Genomic DNA, 21515 nt, shown 5'->3' on the forward strand with positions numbered 1-21515 from the left:
GTAGGGAAATTAGAGGAGTCTAGTGTATAAGAACTCATGCAAATAAGTAAATTTTTGTGAGAGTGAGAGACATTTGAGATAGAGTATTTCTATTTTAGGTGTTCTAACTATATTTATTAGAATTACAATCAAAATTTTATTTAATATTTATCAATTATTAATAGCAAAATCTAAGTTATCTTTGAAAAATTATGAATAAGTTTCTTATAATCAACTAAAATCAGCTATAAGAATTCTACTAACTATGTCGTTCCTATTTTTTTAATTGTTTCTGATAATTTACCCAACAGTTTTTCAAAACCAACCTAAAATTTACCATTATTAATACATTAGATGTAATTACACGTTTCTCTACCATGGTATGTTGATGTGGTACTTAAATGGATTTTACGTGTGCACATTACATATTTTATGATAATGCTTAATATATTTTTACTAAATAACTTCAAAAATTGAATAAAGAGTCTATGAGTGTCAAACTAATGACTGTCAAACTGTGTCATTATATTTCAACCACGCTAAATTATTTTGAATTATACTAAAACAAGTAATTGGAATCACATTCAAGAGTAGATCTAAACGTGGGGCCACTTACACGCTACTATTGTAGCTTCACAATTTCCATGTCCAACAAGGCTCAGATCGCGAGAAATAAGTGTCAAACGTGAATCCAAGAGTTACCCTTCTTTTTTTATTGTTTGTAAGCGTTACTTTTTTAGGCAAACCAAACTTAGACTATGATCGATCTCAAATGAATTGGGCTAGTATGGGAAGAGATGTTCTCATTAGACTATGAACAATCTCAATGACTTGTTTCCCAACGAAAACAATTTTAAAATCAGGAAGAAGATTAAGGATATATTTGCATTGCATTGCTTTACAATAATGTGCAATTGTAGTTTGGCATTAGAGGGGGTTTCATTTCAGCAACTAATTCAACTTATTGATGAGCTCATAAAAGATCAGTATCTCGCTGCAAAGCACTTCCTTCACACTTTATAATTGACCTTTGGCATACAATTTGGGTTCAAAGTGGTTGACTGCTATTGTCTGTCGTATGCTCATCTCAGCTTGGTTCAAAGCTCAGTAGTGTTGAAAATGCAATATCAATTATCAAGTAGTAGGCTGCAGAAAATGAATGGTTTAGCATGTTAAAAACATTGATTATGTCAAAAGTTAAATGGGATCAAGTGGTAAAGCTGAACCCTATATTAGCAAAAGCAAGCATAACTACGACTAAAACCAAATTTAATAATCTGAATCTTTTCTTGAAAAATGCTAGCAATACATTTTCTAACAGACTCCTCTATTGGCAAAAATTTATATGGATTCCACCAAATTTATGAGATTTATATAATTTAATGAACCTTATTTAAATTGGTTTTGGATCCTCTATACAACTGTTATATGGAACAGCAAATGTGATACCATTTTAAATTTAGAGAGAGGAAGTTTATCTCCCTAAACCAATAGGAGTGACTCTTAAAAAATGTGAATTAGAAAGTGTAGGATCAAGTATTAGCCTATTAGCCTGACATACAAACATCATTGAAATTGTCATTGAAGGAAAAGGAAAAAAAGAAGTATGGATACCTGGCACTGCAACCTCAACCCCATTACACCTCCCGTCTCTGTGCATTTGTCAATGGTAATGTTATTGACCTTGCCTGCAAATTATAGCCATTTTATCAAGTTATAAGTTGGATAGGAACATATCAAGATCTAATATACCAATTACCAAACATGTAATGAAATAAACTTCTCAAATAAAGAGAAACACAGATTGTCTTAGTTTGCTTGTCTGATCTCTTATCTCACCTATTAAAACATAATAATATGATATTACGATATTCAGCTGTTGAATTTTCATGTCTATATAGAATTATTCCATCTGAAATTAAATATAAGAATTAGAATTAAATACATCTACTTTTCAAAATTATTTGTGCTTATATTTCACTTCAAAAGAAGTACAACTATTAACTAGAAGAACTGTCCAATAGTTACTCCTTGAATAAGTACATCCCTACTCATTTTATTTCAGTTGCTATAATATAGTTTTTTATTTGGGTGATTATATTTTTGATTAAGTTGAAGAACAAAACAGCAAACAGAAAATCTACAAACGAAGTCTAGTAACGAATAAAAGTATGTGGATTATGCAAACCTCAGGCATGGTTTCATTCACAAGCAGAGCCGAAAGCAGAGGCCCCCAACCCAACCCTCCAAAGTCCCAACCAAATATAAAGTACTAACAAGAAAATATTTGAATAAATAATATAAGCAATAATGCAAAAATATTATCATATTCAGACTGATAAAATTGTTATATCTTGAGAGATACTACATATTTACAAGGCTCGTTTATTCACAAGATAATATAAGCAATACAACAAAATATGTTAAGACCTAAAGAAAAACAACTACGTGGTATAAGATATGCACAATGGCTTCTGACTCTTCCATAACAAGTTGAACATCATCAGGTCAAGTAATGCGTAATCCTGGGCTACCATGGGCATTGCCCTCGACAATCATCTCCAGCTTGCTTTATAAGCTGGCTCCACATGCCTTGTTGGATACGGAGCCTTTTTGGACGTGTCTTCTTGAGAGGGAACATGATTTCTCTCTCTAGTTCTTAGTTCCTATCAACAAGGAAACCAAGTCATATAAAAAAGACGAAGTGAAGTTACCCATATTTTAGTATTTTACAGAGTATTCTGCCAAATATGTGGTGTAGATAATATTTTAATATTTTCATAGTATTAGTGAATGGTGTAGTTGAGCATGGCACATACTTTATGTACTCAGCACAAACATGTATTTCAGGACACAAATGTGAAGTAAATTAATTTTTCCTTCAATTATCATTGGGATTAGGGTCAGCAAAATTTATGGCATTTAGTTTGAAAACCAAGTATGTGTGCATAATATGTGTGCTGTATTATAATAAGGAGAAGCTGAAGGGTAAGGCTTACAGAACGAAAGGGAAAATCATCTGCCTCAAGCATATGAACAATTTGACCCATCTTTGGTCGCTTATTGGCATCCAAATCTATGCAACGCAGACAGAGCAGTAAAGCTCGCTTCAAAGATCTTGGAGAAGGCTGAATCTCAATTAAAGAATCAACTAGCTCCTCACCACGACGACTTGCTACCATTCCCTTAAACCAATCAACCAAGTTCATCTGAAGCGCAACAAACAAAAAAGAGACATAAGACTCAAAACAAATTCATTGAATAATCTAAAGAAATCCTGGATTCACCTCTCCGGGTGGTCTAGAATAATCAACAGGACTTCTTCCTGTAACTAGCTCCATGAGTAGAATCCCGAAACTATACACGTCACTGCCCTCATTAAGCATACCAGTGCTTGCATACTCAGGTGAAACATATCTGCATAAAATTTGTTTTTGGGATGAAATGATATTTAATCAAATATCACTCATATCCAGTTAAGAGATTATCACAAAATAATTGGGGCCAGAGAAACAACTAACCCAAATGTCCCCATCACACGTGTTGTCACGTAGCTTTTCCCAGACCCTAAGAGCTTGGCCAGTCCAAAGTCTGATACTTTGGCATTCCAATGTTTGTCCAAAAGAATGTTACTGGATTTTACGTCGCGGTGGACAACTTTGGGTTCTAAGCCTTCGTGCAAATAGGCTAGTCTGTTTCATAATGTAGAAAAGTTAACTGATTCACTAAAAAAATTAGTTGATGTAAATTTCATAAAGATGGAGTATGATAACTCTATGTCATTGGACATGATTCATGATAATATATTATGACATCTTTGATCTCTGAAACAGATTAAGGTTTTTTATTGTTGTTTTTGTAATAGCGCATGATAACTATTAACTCATAAAATTACTAATTCCAGTGATTATATATATATAATACATCTGAAGGTGACATGGATAATAAATAGTTGAAGATATAAATTCAATAAAATAATCAGTGAACTCAACAAACACACCCTTTTGCAGTTCCAACAGCAATCTTCATTCGTATATCCCAAGTCAAGGGACTAATAGGTCCTACATCACCATGCAGCCACTGCTCTAAATTTCCATTGTCAACATATTCATAAACAAGCATCCTGTGTATAGTCAGCAAAATTGCTTTAGACAAAATATGTAGGAAGTTTCCTCTCTTTTGAAAGAACTTAAACATAAAGAATTACAGTCATGTAAATATAATATTTACCTTTGAGCACCTTCTGCACAATAACCAACTAACCCGACCAAATTCTTGTGCCTCACTTTTCCAATGGCTTCAACCTCCACCTTAAACTCTTTCTGTGCTTGACCCCTAAGTTACAATACAGTAATGCATATCAATTTTTCAATATCTCATAGCAAAGCAAAGTTATCAATATTTTGAGGTAAAACATAATATTTCGATATAGTATTGCAGAGCAAAGTTGCTGTTGTAAAATAAACAACTGCATAATTTCTTCTCAGTCTGGATTTCTTGCAATATTTGTTAAATTCTCATGAAGAATTCCAGTATTCGTACTCGCACATGCTCAATTTTCAAGTGAACAAGTGAAGCATCGAAAGTAAGATTTTCTTAAAAATAATTTATTATTATGCCATTTTTGGTTTAGGGGAATCTTGAGCTAGTAAAAACGTAACTCATGTTAGACAATACTAGTAACAAAACCATGCGTTTGCACCGGTTCAACTTCTATGTTAGAAACTTATCTAATAAAAAATGATTAGTTAACTCCAAATTACAATTAAGATGTAGAACTTAACAATACAAAATATATTAGACTAAAGTTTTCTCAAGAGTAAGACAATATTTTAATATGCCCTGTAAAGAAAAAGTTGAAATACAAAAAAAAAAAAAGAACATGAATAAGAAAAGTAAAATAAACAAATGAAAAGTAAAAGTAAATAAAGAGAAAGGTAAAATTAGATCGAGAAAAAAATAAAGGGAAAGAAGAAGAAGGAAGTGACCGTTTACTATGTCAAAATTTCTAATTAGGTAATTTATCATGTTTGATTGTTTATCGAGAAATGTTTGGTTGAAACAATATTTAACATCACCAGAGTAGTATATCTATATAGTTTCTACTTTTTATATTATTTTTCTCTCGCGGGTTGAGACGGATGTCTACCCTCGTGTTGAAATTTGGTGTCACGGCTATTATATATCATAGCTAAGAACTTGGTGTTAATATTATTCTACCAAAATAGAAACACCTTATAATAGTAACTGTTTTTGCTAGTATTTAACACGTAAGCAAATTATTAACTTCATAAAAAAAAATTAATACGGAAACTAAGCAGAAGAATGAAATTGGAAAATGTGATTTACTTATTGTTGAGTAGATTCTTGACAGCTACCACAGAACCGTCTTGCAGAATTCCTCTGTATACAATTCCATACCCTCCTTCTCCGATCACGTTCCCTTCCGCAAATCCATCCGTCGCATTTTCAAGTTCCTTCAAGCTATACCACCGTCCCCAACCTATATTCTGTGACGGAGACTCCACCGACACACTACTACTCTCTTCGATCTCATCGGACTCTACCTTCTTCTTCATCTTCGAATCATCGTCAACGTGTTCGATCTTGATCACCTCCACGATCTCCTTTGATACGAGTGGAATTGTGCCGGAGCTATGCTTCACTCGCCGCATTTTACTCTTTTTTGAGATTCGGTTCCGGCGAAAGCAGAGAAAGGTGGTGAGAACAATTGCAGCTACGATTGCAAGGAAAATGAGGACTAAGACATAGAACTTGAGACCTGCTACGGCGGTTCGGTTGGTTAGCAACGGCAAGGCACCGCCGGAGGAATTGGTGGAGGCTGCCATTGCTGTGCTCCGGTGAAATGAGAGCGTTTGGTTGATGAGAAAATTGTAATTGTGATTGTAATGCAATGGTAGCTTGTTCGTGATTGAATTGAAGAGAAATAAAGAAGAAAGAAAAAGGAAAGGGAAAAAAAGAAGAGAAGGGGGAGAATATTGAGTAAAGCGAAATTTCAACTTTCATCAACGGATAATACAAAAGCGAAAGGAACTACTGTTGTTACTTTTTAGGCTGGGATGTGAACATATTTACATAAATACCACACACATTAAATTAGATTCAGAATCAGTGCCCAGAGACTCGGGGAGCTGCATGACGTGACGGTTGGTAACGCAGATAATTGATTGATATACAATATACACATTTAATACATTATTTTATCTATATTCTTTTTAAAGTATATACTAGTGTTCAACACATCTTTCTGTTGTTAACCACTTTATAAATTAAATTAAATTAAATTAAATTAAATTAAAAATACATTCAAAAACTTAAATGATTAATAAAAATAAATTAATGCGTGTTTCATAATTTTGATATATTAAATAATTATAGTAATATCGTTTCACACATCAAAATTTATTAACATTAAGGTGGTCTGCTAATTTCAGCATCAATCCAAACAAGTTTTAATTGTTGTATGTTTAATACATCATCAAATATTAATTCATAAGTTTCTCTTAAAAAACATTAATTAATTAGCCATTCAATGATGTTCTTTCAACATCAATTATAAACGAAAAATACATGCATCTGTTAGTGGATTTAAATACTTGTTTTTTTAATAAATGGTTCAAATACTATAAACAAATGTCAACTAATTTATTCACATGTAATGTGTTTCAAAATCATACGAGTAAATTTATATATTATCTGACGCAAAGGTTAGTTATAATATGGGAAGACACAATCACTTTAAAATTTTATTATTCAATAAAAATATATATACTTATAATAATATTTATCATAATAATAACAACAAATTGTGAAGTCGTTTAATGGTAATAGAAATTTTTATAAATTTATGTCTCTAGTTCAATTCTCCATAATAATAATTTTTGTTATTTTTATTATAAATATAGTAGTTTATTTAATAAAATTGTGAATATTTAAATTCAATACTTTTAATATATCTAAAAATTAAAACTGCAAGTACATCAAAATCAAACATATAAAATTAATTGAAATATTTTATATATAATCATTTTATATCGATTTCCAATAAAATTGATCAAAATCCTTCACTACTCTTTATACTGTTATTTTATTAATAGTAGGATTATGTTACTAAATGTAGTATTTGTTTTTTACATAAAAAGTGTTAAGAAAAAGTATAATCATTTTTTTTCAATATCATTTTGAATATCTTAGGGTTTGATTCGGAGCCATTGAATTACTATCCCGTGGAAGTTGGAACGTACTCATCCATTGTGATCTGGTGAAAGGATCCCGCTCTTGGCTCTATGTATGAGTGTCAAAGTGATTGAACCGGGATTCCACGTAAACGTGATTATCCAAAGTAACTTGCCACCAAACGATTTGTTAGGACATGTTATATTCTCTTTCAATTTGTTTCACCAACCATTCCACCCTCCAACTCCAGCGTTGGATTGTTGATATTAAGATCCAGTGACCTATAAATAAAAATGAATTTTGGATTTTGGAATTGGTCCATTTATTTAGTATTAGATAAATAAATATAGAATTATAAGAAAGTAGCATGTAGTTCACTTACCAAAACAACTTGCTACTAGTTTTTTTTTATATAAACCAAAATGTAGTATTAGTACTAGTAGTTTGTAATAACATCTTAAAAATATCCTAACGAGTTTTGATGGTGGTGAGGATCAAAGAGTGTTTGCAATGTAGTTTAAATTATTTTTTAGTTAAAAAATTATAAATTAAAAAAATGAAAATATTCACAGTTCAGTTTAGTTTGAATGATACATTTAAAAAAATATAAACATTTAAATTAAAGCAATTAAATTGGATCAATTGTCAATTCATTCAAATTAAAATTATAAAATAATTTAATTTTTAATTATATAACACATAATATATTAAAAATTAACATTACAAAATAATATTAATTGAATATTTTTGAAAGTATAAAATAATAATAAATAAATATTAAACACATAAGTATTATTAAAGAAATTAAAACTAACAAATACTATATTAATTTTTATAAAAAGGAATTAATACAATATATCATATATATTAATAAAAAAAATAAGTATTTAAATTTATATATACGATTTATTTTTAAAAATAATATGATTTGATTGGTTTAAAAAACTTTAAAATATTCAATAATATTATATTTTATATTATTTTAAATATTTTTTAAATCGATCTACAATTAAAAATAATAATAATCAATTTAAACGTGAACACCGTAGTGAGAATAAGATCGTACGAGGTGGGAAAATTGTGGGACGCGCGTCTCCGAATAAATTGCACACGTTAATGGGCATTCGGAGTAGGTAAAATATATGAGCTGCTAGCTGCCTCACTACTGTTGGGTATTCAATGTTGTCAGATAAATTGAAGTCTCACTTCAATTGTACTTTCAAAAGTATATCAAATTATCGTCACAAACAAAAATGAATCCACTACAAAAATACAAGTTATTTCTATTGTAGATAATAATACATGGTTTACAATAAAACAATATTTAAAATTAGTTGAAATTTTAACTATGGTGGACGATAATAGGTAGAAGTATAATATCATAGTTTTCTGTGACTTTGTGAGTGAGTATCAAGGCACATTTATTATTTGTCTTTATCTATCACCAATAACTTAATCGTGAAACAATGAAAATTGTGAAATTTTACATCTAAAATGATTTTATTGTTGAAATTTTTAATAGTTTACATTCATGTGTATCATCTGACATGATACTCTTTTCAATTTTCTTATAAATATAGTGATTGAGATAAATTTTTACTCAATTCACTTTTATTTTATATTTATCAATTTTGTTTTACCTCGTTCTTATTTGCAGTAGGTGGGATATAATACACTGAAATTTTTATAAAAATTAGTATATTTTAATAAATGTTTATTTTCTCTCATTTTTCTAATTGCTCAATATATTATTTACCTTTTTATTTTTATATCTACTGTAATTTTTATTAATTAATTACAAAAATAATCATTAATATTATCTTTAACTTTTTTTAATATTGTCTTTAACTTTTGGAATAACAAATAAATAGAAAAAGTATATATTACTCAAAATATATATGATCAAGACAAAGTGCTTTTTTCTTTTCTTAGCAACTGATCGCCACTGTGCAGTTATGAGAAGCTTGAAAATTTAGCATAACTGGAATGTGTCAGGAACATGAGAATTATGTACTATACTTTGGATTCAAATAGGCTAAAATTTTATTGGAGATTCCATCTCGTACTCTTGTACATTCTCAAAAATCTATATTTTCTTATTAAATTTTATTTCACTTTTAATTAACCAATGTGGGTAAAATTTAAATGGATTTCGAATATGTTAATATTAATTAAATTTTTTTCATGATATTTACATCTTGAAATTGGTATAGAGAGGTAAAAAAATCTTAAATTAACATTTTAAATTTTCGTATTGATCAATTTAAAAATATAAAATTTTAAATATTTATACTTTGTGTATAATTTGGACAAATCATGTTTGAATTGCTTAATTCAAAAAAATTAAAATTGAAAAAAAAAATTAAAGACTTTTAAAAATATAAGGAGTGAGAAACTCTCAAATCCATTTCTAATTGAAGATAACACACAAACAGAACCAATATACAACGTGACGATAAATTTATATCACATATAATTCAAGTATAAAAGCGGATGGAGTGTTGCTATCACCGTTACCAAATTGTTTATATGGAGTGTTGCTCTCACCGTTACCAAATTGTTTATAGGATTATGTCCCACAAACTCTTATTCAACTCGGTTCACACGCTCAAATAAGTAATAATTAACTTAGTATTTAATTGTCTTTCAACTACTAACTTCAACTATAATAAAGTTTGGGTTTAGTTTAAGATTTAGACAAATTCGTTTAAAACAATCACATTATTATTATTATTATTATTTTATTATTATTATTATTATTATTATTACAATTTTTTTTTAATTTACAAACATAAATTTTTGTATTAAAATATAATTGTTTCAAAATCAAATATATTATCAAATTGAATCAGCGAAAGAAAGTAAAAATACTAATATATTATATTAATAAGTAAAATTCAAAGGTAAAGATAATATACAAAAAATTGAACGGAGTCAGAGCAAGTTCCTTGTACAACCATCAACCACTGGAACCGATTTCGTTACTTATCTCGTCGTGGATGCACATGTTTATTTCTCCTCTCTCGCACACTGTTTAGGATTAAGTATTTTTTTTCTTTTCTAACCTACATTAGCAATTAACTAGAGACTTATACATTTTTTTATCCTTATGTCTTGTTAGCCTAACCTACTAATCAACTAGAGATTTACGTGACTTTTCTCATTAACTAACATTTTGGCGGTTGACTAATTTAAAATATATTTATTATTTTTATTTTTTAAAAATAGTTAAATAATGTCATTATTGTAAGCATTTTTTTAATACTTAGATAACTATTTGGTCAAATTAAATACATCATGTCATACACATATATACTTTTCAAAAATAATAATTGAATAAAAAAATATAATAATAATAACCACATTATAAATTATAAATAAAAATATATTTCACCCATTATTAATAATACTAAAAAATACAAATCATACAAATTTGAAGTCATGATCCGTCTTCACTAGTTTCGTGGTGTTCGAAGTGGTGGCCCTTGGAAGTCACATAACTCACAAAGGTCATAAGATGTCGAACTGGGTAGTGACACATTTTATAACGAAGACATATTAAAAGTTAAATACATAAAAAATAAAAAAAATTGTGAAAAAAATATTTTAAAATTAAATAAAAAAATCAATGCAATATCATTTTATTCAATTAAAATTTATTTAAAACCCATAACAGTCAGAACGCAGCCTTCATTTTCTTATAACATTGAATTAAATTTTGATGTTTCAATTTTTCAGTTGAAATAGATTGAAAAAATTAAATAATCAATTTAGTTTACGGGAGTTTTGACCAGAAAATGGTAACTTGGGAGTTTTAATCAGAAACAACAATCAAATAACTAAATTACAATTTTTAGTAAAAAAAAAAATTACAATTGATTAACAAATATTTTCAAATATGAGTGTTGGCGACACAATCAAGGATTTGATTATTTTTTTTACCAACCAAGGATCTTTGATGATGAAAGGCGCAGTTGGAACTTAAATATATAACTTATTTTAAAAGAAATTAGGGATATATTTCGTTTTGGAAATGTTTTATGTTTCATAGACATTTTGCGAATACTTTATAAAGCCTTTTATGTGAAACATTACGAACACCAAGGTCCCATGGTCTAGTGGTCAGGACATTGGACTCTGAATCCAGTAACCCGAGTTCAAATCTCGGTGGGACCTTTTCTATTTTATTATAGTCATATATAGTTCAAACATCCCCCTATTTTTATATATCAATTATATTCAGTTTTTCATTTAAAAAATTAGGGAGAATCACTACTCATTTGAATGCAATGAAGTGTTTTTGGTATTGAGGTGTGACGAGGCATTTTGAAAGTTCATAATAATATTTAATATAAATTTTTATTGTATTTTTGTTCAAATTTGATTTTTTGGGCGTTTTAAAATACAAATTTATTCATTAATGTAATTGATTTCATAAAAAAAAAATTATCGATATTTTAATTAAACTAAGACTTAAAGATATATAATATATATTTTTTAATTAATAATAAAATTGATCGATTTAATATTTGTTGAGATAAATAGTAACTTTATCTTGTCAAAGAGAACTATAATATACACATACTAATTATTTGTTTTAACAATAAACAATTTTGAGGCAAACTTATTTTTACTCGATAACATCCAAATCGTCAAATCAATTTTACAACTCACGAATCAAGTTTGCTTCATTACCAAATTGAATCAAACCAACTCCGACAGAGATTGAATGAAATTTTAGAAATGAACTAAAAGATCGGGCAAGTCCATAAGAACCACTGAACCAAGTATATTTGTTTTCTCTTCCACCCACTAACATTTTGGTGATCTCTTTCTTTCTCCAGAATAATATGAATTGTGATTTAAATGAAGAATAATATCTGAAACATTAAAATTTACCAATCTATGTCCTCAAAATGAATTTCTTGCTTTAAAGTATAAAGTAAGTAATATCAGCAATTGATAAATAAATCAATGGTTAATATCACATATACATACACGAAAAATCATAAGTATGTTGAATTATCAACCCTTAATTTTCTCATTAACGGTTGACATTACTTACTTTTACTCTCTACTCAATTTAGAAGATCCGAATCCAAAATGTACATTGACTAAAAGACTCAGGACAAAGGGTAAAAAAAATTCAATTACAGGTGAAAAAATGGAGCTTGTCTCTGTCCAAAACAAGCAGTCAAAGAAGTATCCATATCTACCACAGCAGTTGCCAATTGTTCTTCTCCGCACTCTACATCTATCTCCACAAGTTTGTATCCAAAACCACTGAAAAGAAAAAACAATGACCCTCTTTGAAAGGTATCATCATGTGTTCAAGGTCAGTTTGTCTGCTAAAATGTGCAATGAGCACTTTTTAGTTCCAGATACCCAAGAAATGCACAAGGGTATTGGTGAACTAAAAGAAGCATTATATCATTACCAAAAGATATTTTTTTAAACTTAAGCCTATATTCCTTCATGCTCCAGCCTCTCTACATCAGGTAAGCCATATGGCTCTGGACATATCTCGTTTGAATGACGTCTCCGCGATGATGAACTACTAGTTGCTGAAAGCTTCAAACTACTAGTTCCTTCTAACTTTGTACCAGAAGTTGCCGGGATTGTTGTTACATCAGATGAACTCTGACGCCAACTACCAAACAAAGTAGCATTCCAAGAGCCTCTAGAAGAGGTTGCTTTAAGCCGCGCAGAACTTAAACTTTCTTCCCTTACAACTTTAAATGGGCTTTCCAATGCCTTGAGAACATATCGCATTGGCGGTCGTCTTGAAGGTTTCGGGTTTAGGCAAGACCTGGCGACAATGGCTATTGCCCACACTTCCTCTAAGAAATCCTCGTCCAAGACCAGAGACGGGTCGACGATTTTTGTCACAAGCTCCTTGTCATACATGCTAATGCAAGGTAGAATTTGATCAAGCCATTCCTTTAATTCGCTATCACTGGATGCACTAATTCCCAGCTTACCAGTCACCAGTTCAAGTAACACTTTCCCAAAGCAATAAACGTCATAGGTACAAACTGATGTTGATGAACCTGTTTTCAAAATACACAATTTGTGTCAAAATAGTATTGAAATAACTATTCTGCCTAGCTCAATGTATATTTCTCTGCCTTACGTCAAGTCTGAAAAGTAGAAAATACAATTACCAGAAGCATATAAAATAAACCAACCAGATCTATTACTTAATACAAATTATTCATAAAAAAACTCTTTCTTGCAAGCTAGCATTTGCAACAAGGTGTTTGTTTCAAGGTATCTAAATTTCTTTCCAGGAATAACTTCTCCAAATATTCAATGATGGGAATATTATTCCTATGTATTTAAAAAAAAAAAGTATTTCGCTAATGTTATGACATTCCTAAGAATAAAGAATCTTTTATAGAAGTGGGATGTAGATAATAGAGGAATATTTCATAATTCTACTTTTAAAAATCTCTTTTTAACCTCACGAGAGTCTCTTCTTAAAGAAAAGTGTTTGGCTAATTCTATATAATCAAAAAGACCTCCAAGGGTGTGTTTGGATTAGCTTATTTTTTGTTCAAAATAGCTTATAAATCTTACTGACACACTTTGGGGGGAGGGAGCAGTTTTTCCTAAAAAGTATGCAAATCCAAGCATGCACCAGATATATGCAAATCTTACTGACACAACATTTAGGGAAGCAGACAAGCAATCAAGGCATAAAACTGACTGCAAATTTATTCTGAAAACTGGACTAGAGTTTCTACTTACCAGATGCGCCTTGTTCAGAGGACCTACACATTAAAAATAGAAATGAGCAAAGTTAGATACTGATTTTTATAGCAAATAATACGCATTTGCAAATCTGGCATGTAAAACTAGTCAAATGTGTAATGCAACAGAGCTACAAAGCAATGAAAAAGTGAAAGAAAATATGAAACAAAGATCAGGGTAAAAAAGGATCCAAGGTTGCAGAGGTCAGAAAAGTCAATGAGAAGTGATTACGAAAACTGAATGAGCGACATTCATTATTTAAAACACGCACAGAAAAAAATGACATTCTACATTTATATAAATAATTATAACAGCAGTAGATAATTTCAAACCACAAGCATTTTTCCCAAAAAAAAAGCCTAAATGATTAAGTCCCACAAAGCACAATGTTGTCAATGCACAATGAATGATCATCCAGATGTAATTTTTCATGGGATTCATTAAATAGAATGTTAGTAGAGAGTACTTACTGAGGCAATCGCAGAAACCGGGTGATTTTATTTTGATGGGTATCACCTTCTTGAACACAGGATTCACTTAAACTTCCTAACCGAACTTCATATTTGTCATCGAGAAGTATACTGCTCGCTTGAATATCTCTACAACAATTAGAAGATAGGCTTGTCAGTTATCACCACTAAACTTGTTAGTTACTTCTTCAGTCCAAGTACACTTGAGATGGCTCAGTCAATTAGAGAGAAGAGAAAATAAATTCAAAAGTTTAACTTGTTCCCAACCTTGTTTTTTCAACTCCATTGAAGAGTAAATGGTTAGTTACACACAAAAATAACGACAACAAAACTCAGTCGCAAGGGAAAACTATACACAGTCACCTTAACGATATAGAAACAAAGACCTACATTTATGTCAGTATCTTTTATAATTAGTCACCACGATATTCAAAAAGTAGCCTTGGCCGCATATATTAGACTTCTACTGATATCAACAAACATATGTTTTGATCTAAAGAAGACCAACAAAAAGGGTTGAATCCTTCATAAAGATGCATCGAGGGGTGTGGGGATGAATTGTTGAGTGAGAATTCATAGTTTATCAAATCAGGCATTGTATCAGTTCTCAAAACAAACAAGGAAACAAATAAAAAACAAGCGAGAAGGGAAATCCAAAAATACCTGTGAACGATAGGTGGAATACATTCATAATGCAGATATGATACGGCTTCTGCTGCTCCGGTAGCAATCTTTAACCTAGTTATCCAGTCCAATGACTGCAAAGTACCATCTTCAGATGTGGCGTTTTTGAAGAACAAGCAATTAGACAAGTCACCTTTTGGCATATGTTTATAAACCAGGAACTTCTCATTCTCATTTTCTAAGCAATGACCTAATAAGGGAACAAATCTCTGATGAGAAACCTTATTAAAAAATTCCAATTCCGATAAGTAAGCATCCTTTTTCATAGATCGCATGTCAATCCTTTTGATGACAACGGGAATCCCATTTTCTGAAACACCTTTGAAGAAATCCCCAGTGTGGCCATGCTTTATAAGATTTGCATCGCCGAAATCTCCCGTTGCCTGAAGCAACTGATGATACGTAAATGACTCTCCTACATTTGCAAGGTTTACCAATACACCAGGAGGCGGAGGACTGCCTCCGGCCGGAGCAGGGCCCACACCATTTCCCCTTTGATTTGTATTACCCCTCTTACGTGTGCACAAAAGAAACAGTACCAGAAGCAAAGCCAAAAGTGCAATTAAACCAAGTCCACCCAAGACTCCCGCCAATATAATCTTAGTTTTATTACTCTTTCCAGAACCTTCAGTAGCGAGTTTTGTCGTGTTCGGACGTCCAAAATCATCAAAACTGAGGCCCCTCTCTATGTAAAATGACGCACATTCCCCCGTTGACTTCTGATTTGTCGCGTTCTGTAGGCAATTACTATTTATTGATACATTATGCATGAAATCCAGAACCTTTCCCTCATAATAATTGTTTGAAAGATCAACAAAACTAAACCTTCTGAGGACAGGTGTCAGATTTCCATAAAACATGTTATGAGAAATATTGAGCGCCGCAACAGTAGAATTGACGGCAGAACTTGAACCCGGAAGCAACCCACTGAAGCTATTGGAAGACACATCAACGAAAGTCAAACTCGGCAGAGACCAAAACTCAACAGGCAAAGAACCAGTTAAATTGTTTTTCCTCAACACAATGATCTGCAACTGCAATGAAACAGTAAACAATTCTGCCGGCAATGGTCCATTGAGCATGCTGTTTCCAAGCATCAATCTCCGCAAGTTCCTCGACCCTTTCAAATCCGGAAAAACACCACCAGAAAAATAATTCCCACTAAGATCAAGGTCAACCAAGCTAGTAAGACCCCCCAATTGTGCAGGCAAAGAACTTAGGTCATTACCAGAAAGGTTCAAATACTTTAACCTGGAAAGAGTCCCTAAACCCGACGGAACAGGACCAGCCAAAAAATTTCCAGACATATCAAGGTAAGAAAGATTAACAAGAAAGCCAAAAGATATTGGTATGATGCCATTAAGAGAATTCCTAGAAAGATCAAGAACCGAAAGACCCGAGAGTTGACCTAAACTATGAGGAACATTCCCAGTAAGATTGTTATCAGAAAGATAAAGAACATTAAGACTAGTCAAATTCCCAAGAGTGTTAGGAATAGCATTTATAATCGAACAATAACGAAAATCAAGCACACGAAGCGAATTGAAACTAAGACCAAACCAATCAGGAATTGGACCAGGAAGGTAAAACTTAGAGGCATTAAAAGACTGCAATAAAGTGAAATTAACCAAAGCATCAACAGAAAATTGAGGGTTTCTTCTTCCAATACGAGTTCTTCGAAAACCAGAGATGTTGATCCCAACAACACGACCATTCTGACATGTTATACCAATCCAGATTAAGCAAGGGTCTGGTTTTCTTGGCCATTCTTTGCTTCTTAAACCTAAAGAAGTTCTTAATTGAAGAAGTGCTGCTCGTTCCTTAGGTGAACTAAGTGGTTCAATCTGCTCTAATGTTACCTCAAAACACAGAAAAAACAGCAATAACAGAAACCACACTATGCCTCTTCGATCCACCATTTCTTATTATCAATCAACGATGACTCAAAGATCCAACCATTATCATCAATCTCTATCTTTCACTGTAATGAAACACAATTCAGTATTCAGATATACATACATACCCAGCACATTCAACATTCGAGTATAAACCCCAAAAAAAATTGAAAAAACAAAAGAAAAAAAAAACAATAAGTCTGACCTGAATCAGAAGGGTGATTCCATTGATGAGAAATCTTGGAGTGATTTGGTTTTTGTTGTTTATTATTATTATTTGAGTTTCTACCTACTCTCTCTCTCTCTCTCTCTAAATTGTTGTTCTTCTTCAGTTGACGGAAGACAGAGGGAAAAGAGAAAATTTTAAATTTGGAGAAAATAAAAAAGAAGGGAAAGAAAATATATTAATAAATAAGATGGGTTGAAATAAAAATAAAATAAAAATAGAGAGAGGGAGGGGGGTTAAAAAGAACGTCAGAGAGAGAGAGAGAAGAAGGAGAATAAGTAAAGTAGATTGGGTGCTGGTTCTTCTTCGTTACTCTCTACGAAGAAAAGAAAAGAAAAGAGAAGAGAAGAGAAGAGAAGAGAATGAATGAGAAAGGTAGCACCTGAGTGAGTCACTGTGAGTGTTTTAATTTTGACACCGGTAATTCCGCCAATTCCAGCTAATCCCACACATGCACTTCTTCTCTTTGCATCTTCTTCTCATTACTCTCTTTTTATTATGTTTATGTTATTGTCTATACTCTATACCCACCCTTACTTCATACCTTCACCAAACCTCCTCTCTCTTCTTTTTCTTTTTAATTGCTACTTCTTTTTTAATATAACTACGTTTTCTAAAATATAAATCATTTTCTTTTATCTTTAAATAAATAACCTAATCTCTTACTAGTAGAGGTGTTTATATCTAAATCTATTAAAAAAACTGTAAATCAATTTTTAAAAAATTAAATATTATATAAAATTAAATATTTTTAAATACTTTTAGATATCTTTTTGTGAAAACCGTAACCGTACGGATTAAATTAGTTTATGTTTCACCAAAACCGAACCATGTTTTAGGGCTTTCTCTTGTAACCATGTGAAAAGGAAGGAGAATAGAGTTGCTCATTTGTATGCAAAATTTCGGTTTTCAGGAAGAACCTCCTTCCTTTTTGGACCAGTATTACTCTTGTAGCATTTTGGCCTAATTATAATTTTTTTGAGGTAAAAAGGCTAGCTAATTAATGATTTAGCACAAAATATGTAATTTTATATAGTAATAGTGGTAAGTTATTTCTATTTATTTGAATATGTTAGTATGATGAATATAAAATATTTTTTTGGTAATAATTTGTAGTATGATAATTTTAATTAAATTAACTTTTAAAAAACTGTTTAATTCTCTGTGTTAAACTAAAATTTGGTTTGGTTTGGCTTAGACTAAACCATAGACTGTGTGGATAGACCTAAACTATTACTATTTATATTGAATGTTAATTCAATAAAAAAAAATTGATATGGTATAGTTTATTTTTACAGCTGTGTAATTTGATCATATTAAAATTAATATGGTATTTAAATATATTCTATCAACGAGAATGAGTGTTGGGTTTAATGTGTTAACAAAAAAACTTAATGAAAGAAAAAATATAATATAAAAACAAAAAGATATTTTTTGATATGGTATTGATATTTATATTTGTGTTTATTTCTCTTTTACTTTTTTTAATTAAACATTTCTCTTATCTTTAAATTATGCTAACAAAGTAGACATACAAGATAATTTCGCGACTTCTTATTAAAGATCGCATAAAACATCAATGATTCATATCCATTAGTGAACTTTTATTTTATTTGTGTTCCATATCCATTAATAAACTTTTACTTTATTCAGCAAAGTCAATGTTTATTTTAAATATTTATATAGAATATTATTTATGTCATAAATTTTATTTAATAATAATATAAGAATCCTAATATGGTGGTGTTACTACTTTTTTTTACTGAAATATATGGTACTCTATTAAGTTGTTATCATTTTAGTGCCATTTATGTGGCTAATTATTAACTAACGAATTTAAATTTCTGTCGAGAAAAGGAATTCATTTTTTAGGCAATAATGAATTTTAATTTACATGTATTATTGATATAACTTTTTTTATGATATGATATAAATTTTTAGAATTAATTTATATAGAACGTCAATGTAAAGATGTTTTACATTAGTTTTTAATCTCTAGTTCAATTCGATATTGTTATGTTTGATATCTTGTTTTAGTTTTTATTATGTGAGTTAATTATGGTGAAATTTATTATATATTTTAAAATTAAAAAAAGTTATATTATTGATCAATTAGTGTTTATATAGATATAGACACTCTATGTCGTATCTCTCTCTCTATATATATATTTTGTTTTTAATTTTGTATAATTTTTTTGTTAATTTTTTTTCTATCAAATATATTGGATTTTAAACACTTTTTAATTAAGTAGAATATAAAACAAGTCTTTATTATAATTTTTTTCTTCTCTTTTTTTCTAGAAAAATGTGTCTTATCTTTTTTAAGCACTTTGACGATTTACAAGATTAGTTCTTTTAATATTTTCTTTGACAATATTAACTTTGTATATATTTTATAATTTCTTAAATTTCTGTTATACGTTGTGCACATGCAAATTTATCTTTTATTTACTAAATTATACTTTTAAACTTGGTTCCTACACTTAATTCATGGATTCGACAGCTTTTGTTGTAAATGTTAAGGGTAGATTTGAAAGAAAATAAGTTATATCAAATATTTGTATTGTGTTTACTAATGTTAAAAATATAGAATATAAATTACAACCGTTAAAGTTTTAAAAATATTTAATATGAATGATGTTGTGTTAATAATTTAAAATTTTTTACATGCACAACAATTAAACTTATTTTTGTTTTTGTAAGATTGTATAATGATGTGGTGACTTGTATCTTGTAAAACAACAATATTATCATTACCAAGAAAATAATGATATTATTCAGAATACTTTATAGAGTGTGAAACTAATTTGAGGGAAATTATTATCTCATTTAAAAAATCTAACACCTTCAAAATTATTTTGTGTCACAATAAGTGATAGACACAAATTCTTACTCACATAATTTAGAGTTGTTTAAATTTTTTAAGTATTTCGACCAGAGACGGATAAGTCTGTAAAAGATAAATAAATATGTATTTTGAATTTTATATAATAAATTATAGAGTTAGATATATATTTTGTGTTAAAAAATTACAATAATATAACTTAATCTAAACATAAATTCATTCAATTTTAACCTTTATTTTAGAAACTTTTTAAAGGAAATATTTGTTTTTTTAATCCTCCAAGGACTAAATATAAAAGCAAGATATAGACTTAAATTAAATAAAATGTATGTTGTGAGTAACGACTAAAATTAATAAAGTCAGAATTTCATAAATTAAGTTTTTTTTTTTTTTTTTAATTCATGGAATCGTGGTTTTAAAAGTGGTATACAATATACCACTTATGTGATTCAGATTAGAATTTAATAATTTATGGAGTTATGGTTTCCTTTTATTTTAACTATGAAATAGAATACCTTTTCGAATGCATGCCTTTATTAGAGCGGTCATATTTCCTTTTAAAAATATGCTATTAAGCTCTTGATATTATACCTGCTATTAAAATAGATTTTTTAAATTTTGATCTATTATGTTATTATTGTTTTATAGACTTAAATGAGAAGTTTTGAAGGTTTAATGGTTTGTTAATTGAAATATATTTTTTTTAAAAAATTTAAAAATGTATTTTTTTTAAGAAATATAAAAAAAAAATTCTCTAAAATAACTTTTTGTCAAAAAAATTTGTGAGCAACATTAAAAAAATTTGAGAATATTTTTTATTCCACCATAAAGAAAAATCAAATTTTTTTTGAAAAAAATAGACCCATATGTCTCACTAAATCCACATAATTTTATGACTTTTTAAAGTTTTGAAATTTTCTTTTTTTGAGGCTTTTAAACTATATAAAAAAAAAAATTAATTTCTAAACTAAAACTGATAATTAATGAGATGGTTAAATAGACAACTCTATCCTTTATAAACGTGATATTATTTTTTCCAACCGAGCATTTCAATTTTCAACAACTAACTTTCTACTGAGTCGAATAAAAAAAAACTAACTTATCTCCTCTGAAATCATTGACAGAGAGCAATCAAGATAATTAATCATAAGTCATAACCAAATAAAATTGGTAGGCTTAACTCGATGATTTGATTGATTCTTTTATAAAATAGTACTATGTCAACAGTGACAACACGTGCAAGGAGTGTAGTCTAATATTGGAAAGTCACATTCGATCGATTCACTTATACTTATTTGTTTATTAGTAAGTGGTACTCGATTTAATCAAATGAATCAACTAGTGGTATGGTCTTTTTCTTTTGATCTTTTCAATAAATAAATTACAAGCATACTGAATCAACAATATACATTTTAAGACTTATGAAAGTTTAATAGTTAATCTTCAAATAATTCAAAAGAATTATA

The 21515-nt window shown here is 29.6% G+C and overlaps 2 protein-coding genes and 1 non-coding gene across 3 annotated transcripts; 1 reads left to right on the plus strand and 2 right to left on the minus strand.

Moving 5' to 3' along the window:
* Positions 1-2280: 2280 nt before the first annotated feature.
* LOC101494487 (probable receptor-like serine/threonine-protein kinase At4g34500) lies at positions 2281-5989 on the minus strand. The gene is made up of 7 exons (XM_004500755.4): positions 5329-5989; positions 4210-4314; positions 3980-4102; positions 3501-3671; positions 3267-3396; positions 2979-3188; positions 2281-2645 (listed from the first exon to the last, which is right to left on the minus strand). The coding sequence occupies exons 1-7, from the start codon at positions 5826-5828 to the stop codon at positions 2535-2537; spliced, it is 1350 nt and encodes a 449-aa protein (XP_004500812.1). The 5' UTR covers positions 5829-5989; the 3' UTR covers positions 2281-2534.
* Positions 5990-11280: 5291 nt separating this feature from the next.
* TRNAQ-CUG (transfer RNA glutamine (anticodon CUG)) lies at positions 11281-11352 on the plus strand. Its single transcript has one exon. It is a non-coding gene; the product is annotated as a tRNA-Gln (tRNA).
* Positions 11353-12082: 730 nt separating this feature from the next.
* LOC101494178 (probable LRR receptor-like serine/threonine-protein kinase At2g16250) lies at positions 12083-17765 on the minus strand. Its single transcript, XM_004500754.4, has 5 exons — positions 17184-17765; positions 15063-17064; positions 14400-14528; positions 13927-13949; positions 12083-13226 (listed from the first exon to the last, which is right to left on the minus strand). The coding sequence occupies exons 2-5, from the start codon at positions 17000-17002 to the stop codon at positions 12640-12642; spliced, it is 2679 nt and encodes an 892-aa protein (XP_004500811.1). The 5' UTR covers positions 17003-17064; positions 17184-17765; the 3' UTR covers positions 12083-12639.
* Positions 17766-21515: the final 3750 nt, after the last annotated feature.

The sequence above is a fragment of the Cicer arietinum genome, chromosome 5 (genome assembly GCF_000331145.2).
Source record: "Cicer arietinum cultivar CDC Frontier isolate Library 1 chromosome 5, Cicar.CDCFrontier_v2.0, whole genome shotgun sequence".
Taxonomy (NCBI): domain Eukaryota; kingdom Viridiplantae; phylum Streptophyta; class Magnoliopsida; order Fabales; family Fabaceae; genus Cicer; species Cicer arietinum.

Bases quoted from the DNA above. Each gene is read 5' to 3' on its own strand.
- LOC101494487 (XM_004500755.4), bottom strand. From the start codon at position 5,828: ATGGCAGCCTCCACCAATTCCTCCGGCGGTGCCTTGCCGTTGCTAACC. The intron at 4,315-5,328 runs GTAAATCACATT...ATTGTAACTTAG, and splicing joins AAGAATCTACTCAACAATAA to GGGTCAAGCACAGAAAGAGT. The intron at 3,189-3,266 runs GTGAATCCAGGA...GTTGCGCTTCAG, and splicing joins ATTCTAGACCACCCGGAGAG to ATGAACTTGGTTGATTGGTT.
- LOC101494178 (XM_004500754.4), bottom strand. From the start codon at position 17,002: ATGGTGGATCGAAGAGGCATAGTGTGGTTTCTGTTATTGCTGTTTTTT. The intron at 13,950-14,399 runs GTAAGTACTCTC...TTTAATGTGTAG, and splicing joins CGGTTTCTGCGATTGCCTCA to GTCCTCTGAACAAGGCGCAT. The intron at 13,227-13,926 runs GTAAGTAGAAAC...TTTTGAAAACAG, and splicing joins CTCTGAACAAGGCGCATCTG to GTTCATCAACATCAGTTTGT.